This window comes from Cheilinus undulatus, linkage group 5 (genome assembly GCF_018320785.1).
Source record: "Cheilinus undulatus linkage group 5, ASM1832078v1, whole genome shotgun sequence".
Classification (NCBI taxonomy): domain Eukaryota; kingdom Metazoa; phylum Chordata; class Actinopteri; order Labriformes; family Labridae; genus Cheilinus; species Cheilinus undulatus.
The window spans coordinates 9,261,825-9,286,136 of record NC_054869.1 but is presented as its reverse complement, the minus strand read 5'-3'; the positions used below and the strand labels follow the sequence as shown (position 1 = coordinate 9,286,136).

General features: G+C 39.9%; 1 protein-coding gene across 3 annotated transcripts in view; it reads right to left on the bottom strand.

The window, feature by feature from the left end:
- zdhhc8b (zinc finger DHHC-type palmitoyltransferase 8b) overlaps positions 1-24,312 on the bottom strand; it is a 134,887-nt gene that overhangs the window by 22,650 nt on the left and 87,925 nt on the right. For all 3 annotated transcript variants that reach the window (XM_041788008.1, XM_041788010.1, XM_041788009.1), the window contains exons 2-3: positions 6,466-6,587; positions 2,115-2,272 (exon numbers count right to left, since the gene is read on the bottom strand). In XM_041788008.1, the coding sequence (XP_041643942.1) occupies positions 2,115-2,272; positions 6,466-6,587 (280 nt within the window). The remainder of the gene's footprint in view (positions 1-2,114; positions 2,273-6,465; positions 6,588-24,312) is intronic.

The following is a 24,312-nucleotide window of genomic DNA, read 5'->3' as shown; positions in this document are numbered from 1 at the left end:
AATCAAATGCTCTGTTATTTTTATGCCAGATGTAACGGGCTGCACACCTTCCAAAATGCTCAACTTTTGTCTGGTCAGTCCACAGAATGTGTCTCCAAAAGTCTTGGGGATCATCAAGATGTTTCTTGGCAAATGTGAGACGAGCCTTTGTGTTTTTTGTCAGCAGTGGTTTTGGTCTTGGAACTCCCCCATGTTTGCCATTTTTGCCCAGTGTCTTTCTTATGGTTGAGTCATGAACTCTGACCCCAACTGAGGCCCCATCCACATTGAGATAAATTCAGGTATATACGCAAAAGTTTTTTTGTTGTATCGACATTTAATCCACACGGAAACGTATTTCGGGTTACTGTAAATGATACTTTTTGAAAACGGGTCCCAGAGTGCATAAATCCTAAATGACTAGCGTTTCATCTCCGTAGGAACAGCTATCCACATCTTTCTTGAGACGTTTATGTCACACACAGCGTAGCTCCCTTAAGGCACCTGCGCGGGTCAGGCCTAAACAATAATGGCGGACTACACGGTTGTGTTCGTGCTGCTGAAGCTACTGAGCTTATTATGGCTTTTACATAAAAATCTAATGCTCCTTTACCACCACCACGAAACGCACAAACCATATGTTCTTAAATTCAACGCAGAGAACAACCAGAAGGGCAACAGGAAGAAAGTTTGTGTCAGTTTTCTTGGCATATGCACTACAGCATTTTCAGTCATTTCCAGTGGTTTCATGCTTACGCAGATATTTCCTGAAACGATCTTATCTTTATGGAAAACTTTTTCAAAACGAAATGGCAATATATCGTTTTCGTCTCCATGTGGACAGGGCCTAAGGCCAGTGAGGCCTGCAGTTCTTTGGATGTTGTTCTGAGTTCTTTTGTGACCTCCTAGATAAGTCGTTGTTGACCTCTTGGGGTAATTTTGGTTAGCAGACCACTCCTTGGAAGGTTCACCACTGTTCCCAGTTTTCTCCATTTGTGGATAATGGCTCTAACTGTGGTTTGCTGGAGTCCCAAAGCCTTGGAAATGGCTCTGTAACCTTTTTCTAGACTGATAGATTTCAATGTCTTTGTTTCTCATTTGTTGGCATGAAGTGTTTCTTTTTGAGATCTTGTAGCCTACTTCACTTTGTCTGATAGCTTGTATTTAAGTGATTTCTGATTAAACAAATCTGGCAGTAATCAGGCCTGGGTGTGGCCAATGAAACTGAACTCAGCTTTCCAAAAACTGTGGTTAATCACAGTTAACTCATGACTTAACAAGGGAGGCAATTACTCTTTCACAAAGGGTCAGATAGGTTTGGATTTTGGACACTGCATTTTGTATTTACTTAGGTTGTCTTTGTGAAATATAAAAATTGGTTTGATGATCCGAAACATTTAAGTGTGATATATATGCAAAAATAATCAGGAATCAGAAAGGGGGAAAATACTTTTTCACAGCACTGAAGGTACTGTATGTATTTTTTTAGCTCACATGTTTGTTAAGAGTCTCTTAGTACAATAAATGCATGTTTGTAGATGTTATAAAATTAACAAGTAATTGTGTTTCATAATCGTGATCTCTACCAATCAAAATTTTGAGTTTTAAGTGATTTTGAGTTTGGCTGTAGCTGCTGCAGCATTTTCAGCAGTACTTAAAGGTGGACTGCTGAAAAATCCCATCATACCAGGAGCTCATACATGCAGGTTTGCAATAAAATTAAAGTGTCCCAATTTAGATGTTTGAAAACATGGTCACCCTGTCATTACTACTATTTTTGTGTATATAACTATTATCACACTTGAGGTTGTGATGAAGGATTAAATATCAGCACTGCTGTTACTATCTTTGGCCCTTGGCCCGTGGCCTTCCACCAACAACTGACTTAAAGCAGTACTGTTATTTAGTACAACATCCTCCTCTCACATGATAATACATAAATATTCAGTGTTTTTAGATTGTAATTCTTGGAATGACACACTAAAAAACACATAAAATTTACAATGCACAACCAAACATGACCACTGCCAACAGGGCAGCATCAGATAATACATCATTTCAACCTTTATGAATATTTAGATTATGCCTGCATTCCTGGCATACTCAGTGTCTCGCATATGCATTCACATACACACCTCCACACAGTTGTCACACACACTGCAGTGTGAGCAGCGAGGCGGCCTGTAGAAGTGACAGGTGGCGCACCACTTCATCCGGACCTGAATGCCCTTGATCTCCACGTTTTTGTAGAGCGGCGCTCGGAAATCATCGTCCTTGTCCTCGTCCTCATCCGCTGCAGAAAAAAAAAAAACACGGATACATATTGAAAAAGAATATTAACTGAGCACAGATGCATTTGTGTTAGACTGCATGAAAGAAAAGGCACAAACAGACGCAGGAGGCAAAAACAGGCCTGGTTTTGATTGATGATTCCATCTGACAGCACAGAACCTTAAATGAAGCCCCCCTCTCCAACTGTGAGGTGTCTGCAGAGAGCAACCACTGAGAGGAGTGAACATTTTCATAGATGAGAGCGTTTCATTCTGCTCTAAACATTAAGAATGATTACTGAAGAGCACCGTGACTCATGTTTTACAGATGTTGTTTGGTTTAATTTCACAAAGCTTCATAAATCATTAAAATGAAAAACCGCTAACCAGGGTTGTCACAATAGCAGAATCTCTTGTTGCTTTGATACCGCAGCAACAAAATACAAAATTACAAGCAATCTCCTGCACACTGTCTAAATTGCACATTTTGACAAAAGACAAATTTGTGCAATTAAATTAGTACTTGGATGGCTTAAAGTAACCAGGACTGTATCATTTGAAAACAAGTGGTATGGAAAAGCCTTAATAGATTTGCTTGATATGATCCTTACATAAACCCAGAGCTGTAAACAACAGCTCATAGCTCATACTACTACTTCTCTGCAGTTATTCAAACTGTTTATGAAATACCATTTTCCTCAGACTGAGAGCTTTTGCTGCCTTAAAACTGCAGTTCAAAATAAAATGTCTTCAGCCCATCAAAAAGCACATTTATATGTCTGCAAGGAGCTCCAACTTAGAAAATAATTTCACAGAGCAACAATAACTGCGGGGAGGTACAGGTAGCTGAACACACACACTTAAGGAAACAAACAAAAAAAAAAGAGAACGAGAATGAAACGAGAGAAACAAAGACATAGTATGGAAGTAAACAGCTCCATAAGCGGCAGATTGCTCTGTTATTATGGCTGTCAAGTCTCTTCAAATAGATTTTAAAGGTAAACCGCCAGACGAACCAAAGCACACAAACAGCAGTTACGCTTCCATCTCCTTTGACAGCTTCTTTACAAATGCTTGATGCAACAACCATTCAGCACAAAGAGCAGCGGCCTATTTCACACAATATATATTCACACTGTATCACAGGCTCAAGGTGCTGAAAGAGCAGCACAATGTGGAGAATAAATTACACCCAAAAATACAATAAAAGTTCATGGTACATTATAAATATACACCACAAAAATATCACGCTGTACACTTCAATTACAATCACTTTAGGTCTGAATTATAAAACTTGACTGTGATGGAATATTTCACCTACTTCCACTGAAATTTGGTAATAAGGATTTACAGCCCGATAACTCCTTTGTCCCCTCATGGAGTGTTTTATATTTGATACAGGCATAAAGTATAAATTGGTGTAATTTTATTTTATGTTAAACACAAAATTAGAATCTTAAATACTTAATTAAACCTCAGGAAGAATTAAAAGCATTGCATAAGGACTGTTTAATGACTCATTTTAAAAATCATGCTTAGGCTTACAATTTTCCGAGTTAACCACAATAATCAAATTTGAATTGATTCAAAATTCTGCTATTTTGCATTTTAAAAACATATTTTAAAGTTCCCATTATTGATCTGAAAAATTCTTAGCAGTGAAAATCAAATGAAGGCAAAGAGATGAATATTATGATCTTGACTTTCAGATTTATTTTGGAAATGAGTGCTGCACTGCTGCACCAGCGTGGTCTGAAACCATTACCTTTGACAAGATCAGGCTACATGTTCTCAGCATGATAACAGCCTGACCCAACAGTCCTGGGAATTCAGGACCCGTCTGCCCAGTCCAAAGCTTTCGCATTTGCATAGAGAACATTTAGAGCATCAGAAAAAAGAAGAACCAGGATGCAGGCAGCTACTGTAAAACCCTACATCAGACAGAACTGGGCCATTCAAGTTCTTTCACAACAAACTCATCTAACAATGCCTTTAAAGTCCTTGCTTTGTGCACTAGGGCACAGTCATGTTTGAATAGAAAAAGGCTTTTCCCAAACTGCTGCCGGAAAGTTGGAAGCATAGCATTGTTCTAAATGTCTTTGTATGCTGAAGCATTAAGATTGGCCTTCAGTGAAAATAAGGGGCCTAGCCAAAACCCTCAAAAACATCCCCATACCATTATCCTTCCTCCACCAAACTTCACAGTCGGCAAAATGCAGGAAGACGGGTAACATTCTCCCAGCATCCACCAAACCCAGACTCGCCCTACAGAGCAGTGTGTCATTTGTTGCTCCACAGTCCAGTATTGGTGTGCTCTACACCAGTCCATCTGATGCTTAGCATTGGACCAAGTGATTTGATGCTTGCATGATGCTGTTTGGTCATGAAACCCATTCCATGGAGCTCTCACGAAGTTTCTGTTGTTCCTGAAACACTTCCACTTTTAAATAATAGCACTTACAGTTTACTGTGGAATACCCAGCAGGGATGAAATTTAGAAAAGAGGTGGAATTCATTTTAGTAGCACACTTGAAGTCACTCAGCTCTTCAGATCAACCTGCAAATGTTTGCAAATGGAGACTGCATGGCTGAGTGCTTGATTTTATACACCTGTGGCAAGAGGTCTGATTTAATCACCTAAATTTAATAACATTAACAATGGTGGCCAAATACTTTTGTCCATATAGTTTATCTACTAATACCAATACCATGCCAATACTATATTACATCTGTATTTTCATCTACATGTGTATGCAGAGGTCTGGCAGAGCACCTTTGAAAAGTATTAACATGCTGACAAACTGCACTGTGGTACCAGACAGTGCTGCAATTTTTGATAATAGTGTGCGACTGTCATTATACTTGACATTATTGCAATTGTGCTATAGTAGATGATATCATAAGTCTACTTGCTTGTTAATCAAGGCAAATGCTAAGAATAATGATAAGTTTGAAGTAAGTATTTCTTCACTCAAAACATACACGTAATACAGTTATAACAGGTTTTATATTTCCCAAGAAATAAAGGTTTTTCATGTTTTGAATTTTTTTTTTACCTCTGCAAGCAGATGCAGTGGCACTATTGTAAACTTTAAAGCCTTTCTAAAGTCATTTTTGTAAACTTTTCAAGTACTACTTAATACAAACTTCTTGTTTTCTCTGCCTTTTTTTGTTTGTTTAAACCCATGGTGAAAGAACCGACTCTCGAAGCATGAGTTGTCCATAAATTGTGTAGTCACATGAAATACATCCTCCATGCTATGTGCAGGCCTTCTGTAGAATGAGGGCAGTGATATAGTGTAGGCACATTCTTGCTGTAAATACAGGATAGCATAGAAACTAAGCTGTAATGATCTCGCCATTGTCACAATACCTGAGCTCTCTGTCTGAGTCAGGATCGGACCAATATTTGATAAATTGACCTCATGAATGCACACTTAGTCGTCTTATTTCCTTAAATCATGAATTTTCTTAAAGGGAACGACGGCAAATGATGGTGCCTTGTCAGTGACCAAAATAGTACAAGATTATTAGCACTACAAAGCCTTTCATTCTCATTTTTTACATTCTGCATAATGGAAGTGATTTTCTCAGCAGATGTCAGTTAGAGACTATTTCATAACAGCTTGTACTCTTTATTATGGCTTTAATGGTGGGTCTGCCATCTGTGTAATATAAAATTATAGCTTGAAAAAATACTCTGTAGTCGATTAAGCACAGCAGGCAGCGACAGCAGAAGGCCAATGTCAGATAACTTGCACTTTATAGAACCTAATGATTATTACCCCTTTACAGGCAGAGAAAGCTCTTCCTGCAAACAGGTGCTTATCATTTACAAGCACATTACAAAAATCCCCAAGGACAAATTCAATCATTATTAATTAACCCAGATAGCAGTGAGGACAAAAGGCCTATAAGGGGCGCTAAAGCCAGTGAAGTTCGTTTGACACCACATAATAAGAAGGATTATATAACTTACAACATATCCTGCATGTGTAGAAGCTGTAAGCTGTACTAAGGCATTAAATGGATCTCTGATAAATATGGTGCTATTGAATGCACAGGGGGGTCAAATTAATCATACTGTTGTGCACATAAGCAATGACAGATTGTTACATTTACTTTGTTTTCCTCAGGGTTCCTTTAAGTGGCAAACATTTATACAACAGCTGAACACTAAATGTCAAATGCAATGCAAACACAAATGCACACAAACCTCGTGGGTAGACACCAGGGTCCATGAAGGTTGCCATGCTGAAGTTGGCCAAAACGAAGAGGAAGATGAGGCCATTGTAGAGAGGCACAATGGGAGAGATCGCCTTTGTTAACCAGGGGCACCTAGAGACACAAATAAAGGGACAGAGATTAGGATTTTAAGTGAAACATAATCAAACACAATCCCGTTTAGTCAATGCAGCATGAAATCCCACTATTACTTCAGATTACTGCAAATTAAAATTGTGTTCAGCCAACTAGACTATGGTCAAGTAAACAGTCTGTAAACCATTTTTTTCAGAGTAACAGTGCAAAGTTGGTTGGGACTAATAGTGGCAGTGCATGCATTGTCAGATTTCGATCCTCTTTGCAGGTAAACATCCACATGTCTGGGCTGAATATTGTCACTCAGTGCTTCAGTTATATGTGAGTATAACCTGACACAGCCTATGGACTCTACAGCATTTTTCCATCCATACCTCCGTACTCAGCTCGCTGCTGTGCTGGAAGATCAGTCCAATCAGCTGAATGAATAGACACTGAGTTTATCAGTGGGGAATCTCTTTTAAATTTGATCAACATTTACGTCAAGTCTGACCTTCTCCACGGCCTGCATGTCATAACTGAGTCAGAGCTGTGAAATATTCCCACCATGGAGACACCTGAATTGAACCCTCAGCCCCGCTCTATCACCTCGACTCAAATGTCAAGACACTGTTTGCTTCCTGGAGCGCCATCATTTAGGCAAACTGTTTGTCTGCTTCCTCTGGAGATAAAATATGGCCAGAGTAAAGATGTGTCAACGCCTACAGGGCACAAATCCTGTGGGTCAGAATTTATGGATCAATAAAAAGTCTTCAAAGGATGGAGGAAGATGCTTCAAAGGGAGACCCATTCATTTTTTTTCTCTGTTTCCAGCTTCCTCCGATGTTACAGGCTGTAACACCCACATCTGCTCACACACTAACTACTGTAGATACACACAAACATTCAAGCATACGTCTCCAGCTTATTCTGACGTCAAAAAGTCAATTTCCTGGTACCAGTGCCCCAGATCATCTTCAATCCATATCTCCTCTCCCGCTCCCCCAGTCCCCCTTTTGCTTTGTTGAATTATTCAGAGTCGTGGCAGCAGAGAGCCGCGAACACAGAACGGAGAGGTGTTAAAAGGGACGAGGTGGCCTCTAATAACCAGTCTGCACTGGTCCTCAGCTTTATGCTGGATATGCGCTTTATTAAAGATATCACTGCAACATATGGGGCCAATATTTCAGCCAATTATATCTGGTTTAAATGTTACCTGAAAATTAATGCTTTCATGATTTATTACTAGCACACAAACCACTAATGAAAAGCAGAAAAATATCAGATTTTTCAATAACATTTTCACTGATATAATTGTTATGAAGCACACTATTAGTGGATGCTATGAACCTGCAATTATAATCTCTGATTGTCGGTTATGTCGGTTTTTATTAGCCAGTGTAGCATCACTGCAACAAATGACATGTAGGGCTATCAAGCTTGAGTCCATCCTGTGCATAAATGTCTGCTGATTCCATAGCTGAAGAGTTCTGGTTTCCACTGGCATTAATGTAAGCACAAAAACTGTGCAGCAGGAGTGTCATTGAATGCAATTCCATGGCCGAGCAGTTGCATGCAAGCCTCACATCACGAAGTCTAGTGCCAAGCATCAGATGGCATGGTGCAAAGCACACCGACACTGGACTGTGGAGCAGTGGAAACATGTTCAGAACCCTGACATCAACCCCATCGAGCACCTTTGGGATGAACTGGAAAGGAGATCGCAGCCAGGCCTTCTCATCCAACATAAGTGCCTGACCTCATAAATGTTCTACAGACCAGCCTGAGGTCCCTTGTGGGGCCCAGTCTGCTCTGATGTTGTCAAAATTAGATGTGCATGGAATTTTTTAAATCATGACTAAAAACATTTCATACTAGGGCCACCCTAAAAGCTAAAACATTAACATGTTAACTTTTGAAAAAGAAAAGTTTAAATTTTTGAGATTATAAAGTCATATATTTACATGAAACTAAACTCAGAATTTCTGAGTTGAAAAAGTCACAAATTAAAGAGAAAAAAAATCAAGATGTCAGATTTAAAAAAAATCATACATTTTGACACTGTATACCCAAAATTTTCAAGTTTTTAAAGCCATACATTTATGATATTGTAAAGTCAAAAATATACAAAAAACTATAATGTGTGTGGCTGGATAGCCTCAGTTAAGACATGATGATTCTAGGCTAAAATAACAAGGATTTCCAAATTGATCAGTCCCACTAAGAAGTGAATTTTATTAGGCTCTCAACTTCAGGACCTGTGCAAGGAAAACAGTTTAATCTGGTATGATTTTCTCCCACACAATCAGCTATTTTAAGCTTTACACGCTCAAAAAATTTTATTTTTTGTTTATGTTAATTAACAACTTTTAAAATCACAAATTTGATTTCTTTCTCAAGTTAAAAACTTTTTTCAAACTTTAAAATTGCTATTTTTCCCCCCTGAAAAATGAACAGATGCTCTCTATTTGTTCATTTTTTAGAGTGGCCCATTTAAATGTTTGGGTTTTCCAAGTGGGTCCGAGGGTCTTAGCTTTTCTAATAAATGGGCACAATTTCCCAAAGAAACACTCCAACATTTTGTGGAAAGCCTTTCAAGAAGAATAGAGGCTGTTAAAGCTGTAAAAATCAAGCATCCAAATAATGCATATGACATTATCTATGCTACACATAATTTAACATTGTTGCTATGGGCATTTTAGCATGCTGGTACTTAGCTAGCCGTCATGAAGCTGCTAACACTCCAGGTAGATAAATATTTAAACTGGATGGTTTGGCATGAAATTTGGTCAACATACCTGACCACAGTGACCACCTGTGTCACTGTTAGCTTGTCTATCACGTTTCTCTGTTTTTAGCTCGTGTTTACGGCTAATCTTTAAATGTCATGTGTCATTAGGCTAGCTGCAACATTTAGCATTCATTGTCACTGTGGCTTTACTAGCACGCTAAAGTAAGCATTTAGCTAGCTCATTCTTCACACCTTAACAAGGCTGCTAGCGTGGCTAACACTCTAGTCGGTGTATTTTTAAGTGGGTTAAAATTGGATGGTATTAAGCTGATTGGATACAAGCTAAGAGCAGGAGAGGCTTTCTACTTTCAGACATCAGGAAAAAAACACTTCTGTAGCCTACTGTTAAGGGATGTCTAGCTCTATCATGAGTCTCCACCAGTGTGCTCTTGATAAGAGTCACACTTAAAACTTAACTGAGAAAAAATTCTGTGTAATAAATTAAGAGTTCAAAAGTTTAATATTGGTGCTGTAGTTCTGGTTTTTTACTTATGGCACATTGAAGGAGAGAACTTCAAGATTTGCCTTCAACGCAGAGAGCAGTGGTGAGTAGCGTGTTGTGTCATCACAGCTTTGGCAGCGAGCAGACAAGGTACAAACGCTTAAAAAAGTGATCAAAGAAAAGCAATAGCAGGCAGCTCCACAGTTTTTACAAAATCCCAATTTACTCGCCTGTCAAAGGATCGTGTGTTTTTGCCCGCGGCGTGATACAGTCGTGCCACAGAGGAGGAAAAGTGCAGCTCACAGCAACCATTTTAGGAGTGTGTGAGCAGACAGCGTGGGAGGAAAATGTGACAGAGAAGAAGCCTGATTAAGGCCACAGACACTGGTTAAATGTGTAGGTGTGACAAATAACCACAGAGGGCTTATCAGCACCGTTTAAAGGATGATTTTACTGCTTCTGTAGCCACGATACCTCAACTAGGGCAGGAAAAACGGCTGCTGGTCAAAACACTGAGTCCAAGTCATAAAGCTAAGGGAGAACAAGCTGCCAAGAGCGAAGCAGTATAATGTGTTTGGTGGCGCTGAAGTGAAAGTCTTGAGGCGGGCTGAAGTGAAATAAAGGCCTGGTCTTTTAATGGTAATTAATACCCTGGCAAACTGGATATGGTTAGCTAACAGACATGCATCCTGGAGATAATCAGTATTTTAAAGCCCCTGCACATTCCTGTATACTGTCAGGATGATGGTTTGAATAAGATTCAGGCTTTTGAATCAAATAAATGAAAACCACACATCATCCTATAGCTGAAGTAAGGAAACAGCCTGTGAAGAATAAAGATTTAAAGAGTAATAATCCACAGCTTGGCCCTCAGGGTAGCAGAGAAACTCGCTGTCTCCTCACTAACCTTAGATGGATCAATATGAGGTAAAACAGCTCTATGTCCAAATTGCAGCTTCACTCTCCTTATATATCAAGTTCATTACATCTGGGGTGACTTTTGACACCCTCCACATTTAAATCTGACTCTTGTTTGGTTGACAATTTCAGCCAAAAGGCCGCTACTTGGCTTAACATCCTTTTAATATGAGGGCCATGATTTAAAGCAGCTGAAGTGATACATGATGGGCAAGAACTATCAGCTGAGTTTTACAACATTATTTTGTCAGTCTAGTGAGTCATAAACAACAGGTTCAATTTAATCATAATAACAATATAATAATAAAAATGATAACAAAGTAGGTCACCTGATTTGCAGCAGGGTAAGAATTTGTTGATAGCTTTGTGTAGAGTCACAATTTGTGTTGTGTGCTGCTCTGGGAGACAAAGGCAGCTGGTGGATTACTTCAGAGGGAGGGGCGTAATTATCTCAAGATATACAGTGCCTATCAAAAGTATCCACTCCCTTGGACGTTTTACCCTTTTATTGATTTTGTAAATTGTGGTCAGTGTAATTTGGCTTTTTTGACAAATAACATTACAAAAAAACAAAAAAATCACATCACTGTCTGTGTGGATAAGTCTCAATCAGGTTTGCACATCTGGACACTGCAATTTCACTCCACTTTTCTTTGCAAAACTGCTCAAGCTCTGTCAGGTTGCACAGAGATCAGGCGTTAACAGCCTTTTTCAAGTCCATCCACAAACTTCATTGGACTGAAGTCAGGGCTTTGACTTGGCTTTTCCAGAGCATTCACCTTGTTGTCTTTAAACCATTTCTGTGTAGCGTTCGTTGTATGCTTTCAATGAGACTGCCTCCAGGATTTTTCTATATTTTGCCTCACTTATTTTACCTTAACAAGCCTTCAGAGCCAACTGCTGAGAAGCACCCCCACAGCATGATGCTGCCACCACTGTGCTTCACAGTGGGGGTGGTGTGTTTGTGGTGATGAGCAGTGTGTAGAGCAGAATATTTCAATAGGAACTGACACGACTGACATGCCAGATACACTGATTCATATTTCCAATTAATGGGATATGTTTCACATCTATCTGGCCAACTGTCCATGTTTGGGACAGGCCGAACCTTTCAGAAAATCTTGGGGTATGATTGGAAAAACATTCTGTCTGTGACATTCATTACAGGTCAATCAAATCATAGGCATATGATGTAGTAGGCATTTGCAACCCTGGTAAGTAAGCTTGTAGTGGTAGTAGTAGTAGTAGTATGGTTCAGGCTCAGTGGAGCCAGTTGTTGAATAAGAGTTCTGTCGAAGCCGGTAGGTAGAGCAGTGAAAGCATCTTTTCTGCCAAGACAAGCTTTAAGTTTGGCTTGTAACTTTTCTTTAAAAAAAAAAAAAGTTGTCCAGCTCCAGTAAACTACAACTACAGCTACATCTGAGCTAATCATTTCACCAGCAGCCATTGGGTACCAGCTTACAATAATGCTCATAGCATTCCTCATTCTTCTCAAATGAGACTGATTTGTGCCTAGTCTTAGAATTGATGGACCAATGTTTCAGACTGGAGCTTTGCAAGAAGAATCTGCTCAATGATAGACATGGAATCCGGCCAAACCATTACCTTTGCATGATTAAGAACAGTATTTATTGTTGATCAGTCATGCAGTATTTCTTGATAGTTTACAAGCTTTACTTATAAGCACTTTTGATCGCACTATGAATGTCCTAAGTTGACATAAGGGCTTTGGTCTTGTGCTGTGCTCTCATCGATGTTACTGAACTTCATAACAAATAGATGAAGTTATTTAAATTTGACACAAGACTCCCAGAAACATGACTGTTGATACTTCAGACTGGATAATATGTTGACGATGTGATCATTTTTTGTTCTAATAGACAAAAGTTAAAATAAAGAGAGACTGATGTAGCTTTAAGCTACTGTATCCTATTCTATCAAAGCAAATCTTGTCCAGAACTGCACGGTAATATCCAACATTTTAAATATTTTTGATTTGATCTGAACTACAGCTTTAATATACTGAGTATTAAGGCAGCAGCAGCAATTTCACCATCAGTATCTTTTTACCCCAGCAGGGATTTCATCTTATTTGTGGATAAGAACAATGCTGCGTGTGATACCCCCCCCCCCCCCCGAGATGGAGAGAAATCATGTAACACACTCAGATACACACATGCTAGATCAGGGACTAGAAGACACAATCCTAGCCTGGAGTATCTGATCGTCTTCTCAGCGACTGCGGCTGTAACGCTGTCTCTCACTGGGTATTAAGATTAGAGAAAATACCCCGGCTTTCTGGTAATGATAACCCAGCTGTCTTTCAAAAAAGGAAAAAAAAAAAGTGGACACAAATCCGGTCTTAAAATCTCCGCTGATTGCCAGGCACCCTAAAAAAACAGGCTGAGTGCGCTGATTAAACAAAATCTGGGTGGAACACTTCGAGATGAAGCCTCTAATCCCACTGGTGTTAAAAAAACCTAAAGAGGGAGGAAAACTCTCTGTGGTTTTTATGAAGTAATTAGGTGTATAATGAAGAACTTAAAGCTTTAAAGGTGGTAGAAAAAGTCTTGCTAGCTCAGTTTTAAATAGAGCTGTGATATAAGTCATGGAAGGGCTTCTACATGCAAGCAACAGGCAACACACCCCAAAGCTATTTAGCTACTCAAATCTGCCTGTCCTTCATTTGCCTGCTTCGAATTGGAGCAGAAAAAGCAGTGCTGCCTTTGAAGTTGCTCTTATCAGTTCTTTTAGTAGCTCAGGGAGAGGAGTGGGGGTGAGGGGTTGTGTATGGAGGGCAACCATCAAAGAGAAAACTGAGGCAATCCTTTTGGCGCCGACACTGACAGGCAGAACCTTCTCCTACTGTGACATGGAGGTAGAGGGATGCAGGAGTCTACCAATGAAGGGTGTGGCCGTCATCTCTGTGACTTTGAGGTTAACAGAAAAGGTCAAACTGTTGCAACAAAGGCTGAAATATTCCCACCTTTAGTCTAACAAAGCTGTAGCCAACAATTCCCAGAATGCAACAAATCTTTTCATCATCCCAGAAGCTTTTGAAACTCTGCTGTCTGTAATACAAGCTCTTTTAAAAATGTAAAATGTCATCTACAGGTTGAGATGGCCTAAATGACATCATCTGTGTTTCCTTTTGTTCCTGGAGTGCCGGAGCAGACGTTATACAACTCCTCTTACAGGATGAGTGGAACTGCATGACCCTTATGTGTTAAACTGCATCATTCCTCTTCAAAAACACAACAGCAGCTGAAAAGCTTTTCTGCAGAAGTTCAGACTTTTTCCTCTCATCTGTCTGCAGTGATGTAGAACTCCAGACTGTGAAGTGCACCATGACATTTTATATTTTTACAAGAGAACTTAGAGGAGAAACGATAAAACCTCCTACTTACATATTACTCATACAGTGTTTGCTATAACTTAGAAACAGCGCTGCAGGAACCATGGACAAAACATAACATAACATGGACATAGTCCTAGAGATGTCATTGCTGGTTTCTTAAGCACTATTTTGAAGCCCAGTGATGGCAGACACCATATTGGAAATGCAGTCTCAAACAAACTTAAGCTAAGTAACAGACCAAGGTGGAGCTTATGCCTCCTGACAAACAGCTCCAATGGGCCCAACTGTCAGTCAGATAAGATACCCTACCCCCTACTTAAGCATTGTTTTTATCATCCTTTTTATCCTTTATGTGGTCAAAAAGTGTACGCTGTACTAGAATTTAACCATGAGCCTCAAATAGACTGTCAAAGAAATAAAGCACACAGCGTTAGTTCAGGTAGGCCATGGAGTTCATCGTGCCATAACTGAGATGAGATGATCTCATGTAAGCCCTCATAAGCTGATGGCTAACTGATTCGCTCCAAGCACACTACTGGCTAATTGCACTCATGCTGCCATGTTTCAACTACTCTAGCCTGGTTACACTTTGCTGCTCCCTCTGCAAGCCACTTTTTGCAACTTTCCTCCACCCCACGTGGAACGTGGAACTACACAACCGAAGTGAAAGGGCCACATATCAAAGCAAGATATAGAGTGGTGCAGGAATGAGTCCTAAAACGCTGAAGTGAGTTAGCACTGTAGCATCTCTGGTTCCCTCATCTGAAAGTCTATGGGATTTTTGAATGAGTTTTGCCTGATATAAGGTCTGTGGTGAACACAAGTTCAAGAGAGTTTAACGTTTTATCCTAAAACATAAGATACATCTGAAACGTGCCCCACCTTTGAATGATCAATTCTTATTTGTATCTTTTTACGTCATAGTAAAGGTGGTTGCTAAAAGACAGCTAACAAGGACCACAGCGTTTGTCGAAGACTATACGTCATCATCCGAAGCACGGCAACTTAGCCTGCCGCTCACTTGTATCCACAGGTGATGACATTAAATTCATTTGACCGTGTTGTAGCTCAATATAGCATGACGTTAGCTTTTTCCTTTCGCCAGTTAGATAAACGAACCAGATATGATGCTTAAATTATCAGTTTATGAAGATTATCTTTATGAACAAAGCGTGTAAGTTTCAAAAACTTTTATTGGGCACAGATCTTATTTTCAGCAATAATCCAGAAATCCATTGAAAATAGGCTCAACACTGAGGGAACCCATGCAACGCTAACACAGTGATGAATTTGACTGTTTTCTACATATTTTTTTCTCTTTAGACTAGTAAGTTAAATGCAATTTAAATGAACGTAATAAGTGAAAATTCATAAATGCTAGTAGAGAGAAATATTTATAACTGGAAATCGTGTGTTTCTTGAGAAAGTGATCCTGACTGAACTAGTCTTTTTCTCTGCATTGTCTTCATTTTTCAACCACAGAGCTTTTAGCTTGAAGGGAACCAGATAAATTGTTTTTTATAGTTTGATATATAAAAATAAAATAAAACCAAGATTGTAGGTAAAATTCAAGGTTAGATGACAAAAATCAAAAACTGTGCAACTAAAGAATTCTCTGTTAGAATATTTTACTCATTTTATTTTTGTTGCATCAGACCATATTTAAATGGTCGCAGTTATCTTCTGTCATTAGGATTATTTTCAAGCTGATGCTGGTTGGTATGATTTTAGCTGGCTGATGGTAAAGTTAAAGTTGAAGTCTGAAATCCTGACTTTTTCCAATACTCATTTTTTGGCATTTCATAACAGTGGATGGAGTCAGAAGCAGGGCAGAGAGAGCAAGTAGGGAATGACGTGCAGGAAAGGAGTCACAGAAGGCACTTAAATCCAAACTGCCAGCTTTGAGGACAACTGTACAACCTCCACCAACAGCCTCCTGAGAACTATACCATTAGGGACAGAAATTAAGCCTCCTCTAATCTCTAATGACGGAGTCTTCATTACAAAAAATCAAGACTTAAAGGTGCTGTTTGTTCTTTAGTACTGCAAGTGTGCTGGTTTTGGTTGGTAGTTTTCAGCTCATTCTTCAGAGATCACTCATTCACATCTCTCTCTTTTCCATTCTTTCTCTCTTCCCGTTCTGATGATCAGCTGATTATGGGCGTTCACTCTCCCAAGTACTCAGCTAATCAGATTCTGCCACAACCTTGTTTGACCAATCATCATGCACCTGTCAGATTTTAAATCTGTCATTCTCTCTTTCACAGTCAGCCAGTCGTTCTGTGCAACACTCCTCCACCCCAGCCACCTCCATTCAGTTGATAAGCATCTAGTCCAGATCCTCACAGGTCTCTTTCTCCTCCTCCATGCCCCCTCATTAGTTCCTGGGCAGCTTCTGAGAAGTCTACTCCTCATCTGATCCTGCATCTCTCAACACCCCCACCAGTGTCTAGACTCCATAGGGGGGTATCGTATTCCTGCTGTTTGCTTCACTACCCCTTCAAATACATGATATCATCACGGTGGAATCTAATCGCCAAGGACTTTGCACAATTCTTTCATTCAATTTGTAAAATAAATTACTGTTAAACTCTTATTAAGTCTCTCCTGATTGAAATGTTCACAGTTGCCCTTCCATTTCCATACAAAAGTGCAGAACTTGTCGAGCCCATTTCTCCCTCACTGGCAGAGCAAATACTGATCAGACTTATCTTTTCAAAGGTAAAGTCTCCAGGTCTAAAACTACTGCAAATGCCAGGATAGGGTTCCTTTAAATTGTTTTTGTTTTCTTGGTGATATTTCCATGACTAAAGGAAAGTAATAAACACAGAGCTATCTAAAAATGACGATATGGATTCTACTGAGGAAAGCAGAAGCAAACTGTCACAACCTAGCAGCAATAAACACTGGTGAGAACACAGCAGCTGTAGTTATAAGGCCTTCTGTACACTAACACTTTAATAGGATGGGCTGGAGGCCAAAAATGAGATTTGTCCATGGAAAGCAATCCAGTTGAAAAAGATAGTGAGTCATGTAGCAACAATTCTAGCTTTGAGTGATCAATAAAAGCAGATATCTGCTTGCAAGTGCAGCAACAATATCCTCTGAGATTTGCTTTCAACCTTTGAATGATTCTTGCTTGTTGAAAGTCAGCCTGTATACAAAGACAATGCACAGAAAGGGAATTCTTGTCTATATGTGCTTTATTGCTAACTGCAGGCTAACTAGAAGTCACTAAAAGCTGATCACTGATTCCTGAGGCAGGATCACCATCAGAAAACAGCTGATGGGTTTCTAGATTGAGCCGTTGCAGACTGTAAGGCCTGTGAGCATGACACACACTTGTAACGCTCGATGACGTAGCTGTGAAAACTTGTAGAAATCTGATTCTAACATGTTAAGCAGACAGTGAGAGCCCCCTCCCATTGATTAGTTCATTAATGCTAAGCACACTGAGACGACATGGAGGGCGTACTCCTGCAGGCCGCCTGCTGAGACCACTGATCCTGAACCTACTGCAAAGATAGAAGCCATTTCACCACAGCAGATTTTAATGATGATTTTAAAAAGTGAGGACTACACTCTTCAAGGGTATAAGGGTTTGCTTATCAAGGTTTCAGTCATGATCTTCCCCCATCTGTTTCACCGTGTCTGTTTATTAGATCATCCCTACACCATCTGAAACACCGCCAAGGTTATTCCCCAGAAAACAACCTTTTTACTGATTCTGTCAGATTTAACTCCTCACAGGATTCATGAACAGCCACATCACTCTGCGCCGACTAACCCCCGGGGGACCTGCCACTCCCTAACGCAAACACAACCCCAGGTTCTGCATTTACACACATGGCGTTTAGTATTCTGCACACAAACGCACAGAGCAGCAGGCCTGTTGTCGGTGCAGGCAGCAGTGATGTTTGCTGGAGGCGCGAAGTAGAGCACTTCCAGGCAGGTCAGAGCTGAACAGATTGACTGAGCATCGTGAAATGTATTTCCTCTAAGACATAAGTTATTCATAAGGAAGGGGGATTTTCTCTTTTTTGAGCCAACAAGATGAAGAGCAACAATTGCTGGGTTGAGCTGGATATTCATATTTTACTCCTTTAACCATTGATTGAAGGAGTGATTGATTAAAATACTAAGGGAGTTAATTGTCTTGATAATCTACTATATGTTTCCACTGACCAGGGTCAGGAAACCAGTTTCTGGTAGTTTTGGCTTCACTGTGGGCAGGTACCAAGTCCTGCTGGAAAGAATATCAGCATCTCCATACAGGTTCTCAGCAGATGGAAGCATGAAGTGCTCTAAAATTTCCTGGTAGATGGCTGACAGAGTTGACTCTGGACTTGATAAAGCACAGTGGACCAACAGCAGCAGATCTCCAGACTCTGGGTTTCCAAATGAAGTTCAAAATTTAGTTTTATTTAAAAACAAGACTTTGCATCACTGAGTAACGGGTCCAGATCTTTTTCTCCTTAGCCCAGATGAGATGTCTATAATGTTGGGTTCAGGACTGGCATGGCAAAAAGAATTTAACACTTGTAGCCAATTTCCTGGAACTGTCTGTGTGGTTGCTCTTGATCCATGACTCCAGCCTCAGTCCACTCCTGTTGAAGCTCCCCTAAGTTCTTGAATCTGCTTTGTTTGACAATCCTCTGAATGCTGAGCTAATCCCTGTTGCTTATGCACATTTTTTTTTAACCACACTTTTCCTTTTCAGTCAACTTTCCATGAATATGCTTTGATACAGCCTCTGAGAACAGCCTGCCCTTTCAGCAGTGACCTTCTGTGGCTTACCCTCCGTGTAAAGGGTAAAAATGATTGTCATTTAGGCCGGCCACACACTAGACGATATTTTAATCTGAAACGATTTTTAAACCTTGAGAGGCCACAGACTTCAGGACAATTTCCAAAGATTTTTCATCTTTAATCCTCTGAACGCACACACTAGACGACTCAGCCAGATTGTCAGATCACTGGAGACCACACACCTGCCTCCAACCTAATGTGATCATATGACTTCAGAAAAACAAAACACGGATGTCTGTCAATACCATCTGTCCTGGCGTGTGTTACAAGTGCAGCAACAATCATAAAACATCGGGAAGACTCAGGATGAAATCCTATCTAGAATTAAGGTACAGTTGTGTTTATGGTTGTGAGCAGTGAAAGTACGTATGATTTTTCTGGTGACACTACTGGATTGTTTGATCTCATTGGTTGTTGTGGGTACTCCGTCAGCGGCACTACGACCTAGAATCGTAAATATCAAACGTCTGATATTTACGATTCAGGGTCTGGGAGGCTACGACGCGATTTGGAGCAGTAAATTAATCGTGTTGACACCACACAAATGCAGACTACTCAGACAAATAATTGTTTGTGACGAGGCTCCAGTTGGTATATGCCCCCACAACCGTCGGGGGATGCAAATCCTGGCTAAAATCGGGTTTAAAATCCTGTAGTATGTGGCCAGCCTTAGACAAGAGTCAAGTCAGCAGTCTTCCCCATGATTGTGGTTGTGTGTACTGAACCAGAGTGAGTGAATGGAGGCTCAGGAAACCTTCGCAAACTGGACCTTTTCACAATATGCTATTTCTTGAGATCTTCATGCCAAATGTTTATCTGTATCAACATCCATGGTCAACACTGAAATTTTTCAGAATATTCTGTTGTTTTTAAAAGGAATTGGTGCATATCTACTAATGAGGCCACAGATTTATGCTTGCACACACATATTTAACTCAATTTAAGATGAGAAGAAAAACTTTCCCTGTTCAGCAGACACATTTAAAAACAGCTAGAGGGCAAAGCATCAAGGTGAAGCAAAAGTGTTTTGATTAGAGGACAGTTTTATTTTTTTCCTAAATGTTATTATTCTTAAACAAACTTTCAAAAGAATCCCGACTTAGGAGAAACACAGAATTAGATCTTCAGCTCTGTTTATTGATGAAGCGAAACCTGCAGAAGAGGGCGACTCCACAATAAGTAAAGAGCAGAGGAAGGACCAGAGCAGCTGCTGGCCACTCTGTTTTCCATCTGCCTTTCAGCTCAGAGCTCAGTGCAATTTGCATTTTCATAATTGTATAAGAGCTCCATTTGAAATGAAATAAAATGCTCTTCCCCCTAAACGCTGGCCTTTTTCTCATTTACATATTCATAACTTGGTTTTATTGTCTGCAGAGAGAGAAAAGCAGAGAAGCTATCCCATGAAGAGAAACATTTCTGTTTCCCTTGGCCACAAATAGTCTGACCGGATGACCACACTAAATTACATCACACTATAAATAAGCCCAGCGAGCACTGATACTATTACAAATATCCTCTGGCTCCATATATATGAGGCTCATTATTAAACGGACGGTTCATTCCAAAACTTATTTATTTCTTTAAACTTTGACCTTAAGAAAATCACTGATATCTAACATTTTTATAACACTCAGTATAAATCAAGCTGCAGTTATAGCTTGAATTTTAGCTGGACTGTCTCTATCTCATTATACAAGCAGCAGGTTAAACAGACTTATGGAAGAAGCACAGTGCCTATAAAAAGTATTCACCCCCTTTATTGATTTTATAAATTTATCATGGTCAATGCAATTTGGATTTTTCTTGCAAAAAACCCTCTAAAAGTCAATGTGAAAACAGATTTCTACAAATTAATGCCATTTAAACAAAAACATGCAAGCTGAAATAAATGACTGCATAAATATTCACCCACTTTATAGTGACTGACCTATTTCAACAGAGGTTCCGCCAACTGGTGCTAATAGTCTTACAATTAGTGAATTGGGGTTCACCTGAGTGCAGTGTGTCTGTCTCAAGTGATTGTAGTAAAAGGACATCTGTGTCTGGACTGTCCAGTCACTGGTTATCACTATTCCTGGCAACCATTACACCACAAAGACAAAAGAACGCTCAAAGCAACTCAGACAGAATGTTATTGAAAAGTCAGGGATAGATACAAAAACATTTCCAAGGCTCTGAACATCCCCCGGAGTTCAGTTAAATTCAGCAACAAAATATGGAATATGGCACATGTGTAAATCTGCCTAGATCAGGCCATAGTCACAAAGTGACTGTGCAAGAAGGAGACTAGCGAGAGAGACCACCAAGACACCTATAAAGGAGTTACAAGCTTCAGCAGCTGAAATGGGAGATACTCTGCATATAACAACTGTTGGCTGGGTTCCTCACCAGTCAAAGCTTTATGGGAGAGTGAAAAAAAAGAAAGCCACTGTTCAAGAACACTCAGATTACATATTGATTAGAGTTCACTTAAAGGCATGTGGGAGACTCCATAGTCAAGTAAAAGAAAGTTCTTTGGTCTGATGAGACCAAAATGATGCTTTTTGGCCATGTTTGAAGGGGCACCAAACACTGCACATCACCACAAACACACCATCATCACTGTGAAGCACAGTGGTGGCAGCATCACACTGTGGGGGTGCTTCTCAGCAGACAGCCCTGGAAGGTAAAAGTAGAGGGTAAAATGAAATCAATAAAATAGAGGAAAATCCAAGAGGATAATCTTATTTAGTCTGATAGAGAACTATGGCTTGGGAGGTTTATTTTTCCAGCAAGACAATGACCAGAAGCATCCAGTAATAGCTACACAGGAACAGTTAAAAAACAACAAGATGAATGTTCTGGAGTGGCTGAGTCAAAGCCCAGACCCCAATCCACTTGAGAATTTGTGGCTGGGCTTGAAAAGGGCTGTTCACACCTGACCCCCGTGCAACCTGACAGAGCTTGAGCAGTTTTGCAAACAAGAATGGAGTGAAAATGCAGTGTCCAAATGTGCAAGTCTGATTGAGGCCTATCCATACAGACTCAGTGCTGTGTTTGCAGCCAAAGATAAATCTACTAAATGTGTATGGGTGTATTTACACAGTCACTTAATTTTGATTACATCTTTTTATTTCGACACTGAAGAGTTATTTAGTTGGCATCTATCTGATAGTATGGCATCCAGTGAGTAACAGGCCTCTTTTTCAGTCCAGGTGTTGGTAGAACCACGCAGGATTGAAGTGCGTTGTAACATGCAAAAGATCTACAATAGTAAACTGATCTCTAAATACGTTATCTTTGTTTGTTAGTCCGGCTTTAGGAACCATCACAGCATGACTACCAAGTTTTCATGCATTTTAAAGTCCAGTTTTAGTGGGACTGAGTTTGCTTTTTCTAACTGCATGCAGAAGTACTTACTAACAGCAACATAACTTTATTTAGGTGAACACATTTGGCAAGTGTCTACTTTATTTGGGAAGCCTTTTGTGTGAGCAGATGTCACATTTTTCATGAGGTGATAAAACAAATATTTCCAGATGGTATAAACAGGAATACACATGCACACTATGCTTTGCCAATATCAGAAATACACAGAATCACAATTCTCACACGCACACACTCCAAAATTCCACTAAATCTCAAATAAATCAACAACATCTGCTCCAGTAACTCAGAAAATCAAATGTCAGTCACTTTTCCTGATGGAGGAACAGTTTGCGTTGACATGTGTTCAAACAAAAAACCCATGTGTTTGTGTTCACTAACACAATCTGCTGTGAGGGCTGGTGTGTGCTGTAATCTCCCCAAAGCGGTGATGGCACATGTGCTGCCCATTTCTCAGGCTCCCCGTGGGAAACTGGAAACCAGTACAGAGCCATGGGTCAAATGGAATAAATGAGGCTTACAGGGCTAAAGAAACTAAGGCATTAGAAGACAAGTATAGTAAATATTTGTGGGTGTTTAGACCGCAGTAACAAGGCCCAGTCGGCTTGGCTAATACAACTGTTGCCACTGAAAGAGCTCTGCAAGTATCAAATATGTGCATCTGCATGAAACACAATCTGGATGTTTCACACAACCCATTGGGATCAGACTCAGTTGCTGGGCTGATACATATGAAGACAAAGTATGCTGAAGAAAGCTGGCTTGCCCTCTGTCACATTCCCAGCCACTCTTATTCTAAACCCCGACCACAGCCAACTGCATGTGTGGCCATTGTTAGGACCTCTGAGAGTTATGAGTCAAAGCAGCGACACGCTGGGTTCAGTCTGATTTTTGCAGCTTGTTTTCAGGTAAACAGGTCCTAGGAATAACCCTGTAGTCACATGCTGCTCTCATGGTTCCTGCTCCAAAGTTTAGATGTCAGTTATGAGATTTCATAGAGTTCAGGAACTTAAAGACAAAATAACAAAGAGTCTATAAAGGGGAGGTGTGTTATGAATTATTGTTCAGAAGTAAACTAGGCCACTGTTTGGGCACAGCAAGTCAAAGGTCATTTTTATTTTTTTGCAAATAGCAAATCAACACAAAATTAATGTTAAATACGCGAAAACATTTGTTAAGCATTGCATATTTGAAATATATGCAATCTGCAAATCACAGTTGCCAAGCAGGAACAAAATTATTGCGAGACTTTGAAGAGTAAATGCAAGACAATGCTGACAAAGCTGCAATGAAAAAAGACTAAGACCAGTTGAGGAAGGGGTCTCCACACTATGGCTAAGGGCAAAACTATGGTGTTCCATATTTAATTGGCCCATGAAAAATTGTAAAAATAAACTAAGATATGGCCCTCATTATAACATGACATTTGTGCTTGACTTTATTGTACTTCTTAGTTTCAACTCTCTGTGGTGCTGTTGTGTTAATTTTGCTGTAAACAAAAATTTTGACCTGAAGAATTTGTTGACATGCATTTTTCATGACTAATTTGAGACAACAACATGAACTGTAAACTGTTAAAGGGATATTTTGGTATTTTTTAAGTTGCGTTGTATTTGATACTTCCAGTTTGTAGTGGCATTAGCCTCCAATGATTTCAGCAAGCGTTGCCCCAGGATGGACTTACAGAAGCTAGGCTGTACAGCGTAGCAGACAGGTACAGTTTCTCCGCATGATTTAGTGAGTTTAAGGTAAAAACGGGCCAAAATTTATCAAAAATTTTAAGTCTCTTATTTTTCACTCAGACAGACTCTGTGTTTTGCACCATTTTACAATGCAAGCTTTTGCTATATGCTCTTCCACCTCAGTGTATCTGATCAGCTGTTTTAGTGTGCGGGTTTCATTAAAGGAAATATTAACAAGCTAAGCTTGAATAACACTAAAATGAGTGATTTTGACATGCCGATTACTGTGGATGTGAGGGGATACTTTTTTGAAGGGAATTTCTACAGCAGGAAAAACAAAGCAGGGAGAAACTTTAGTGAAGGCTGGTTAGCAGGAGAGATTCTGGGTTAGCTGGTGG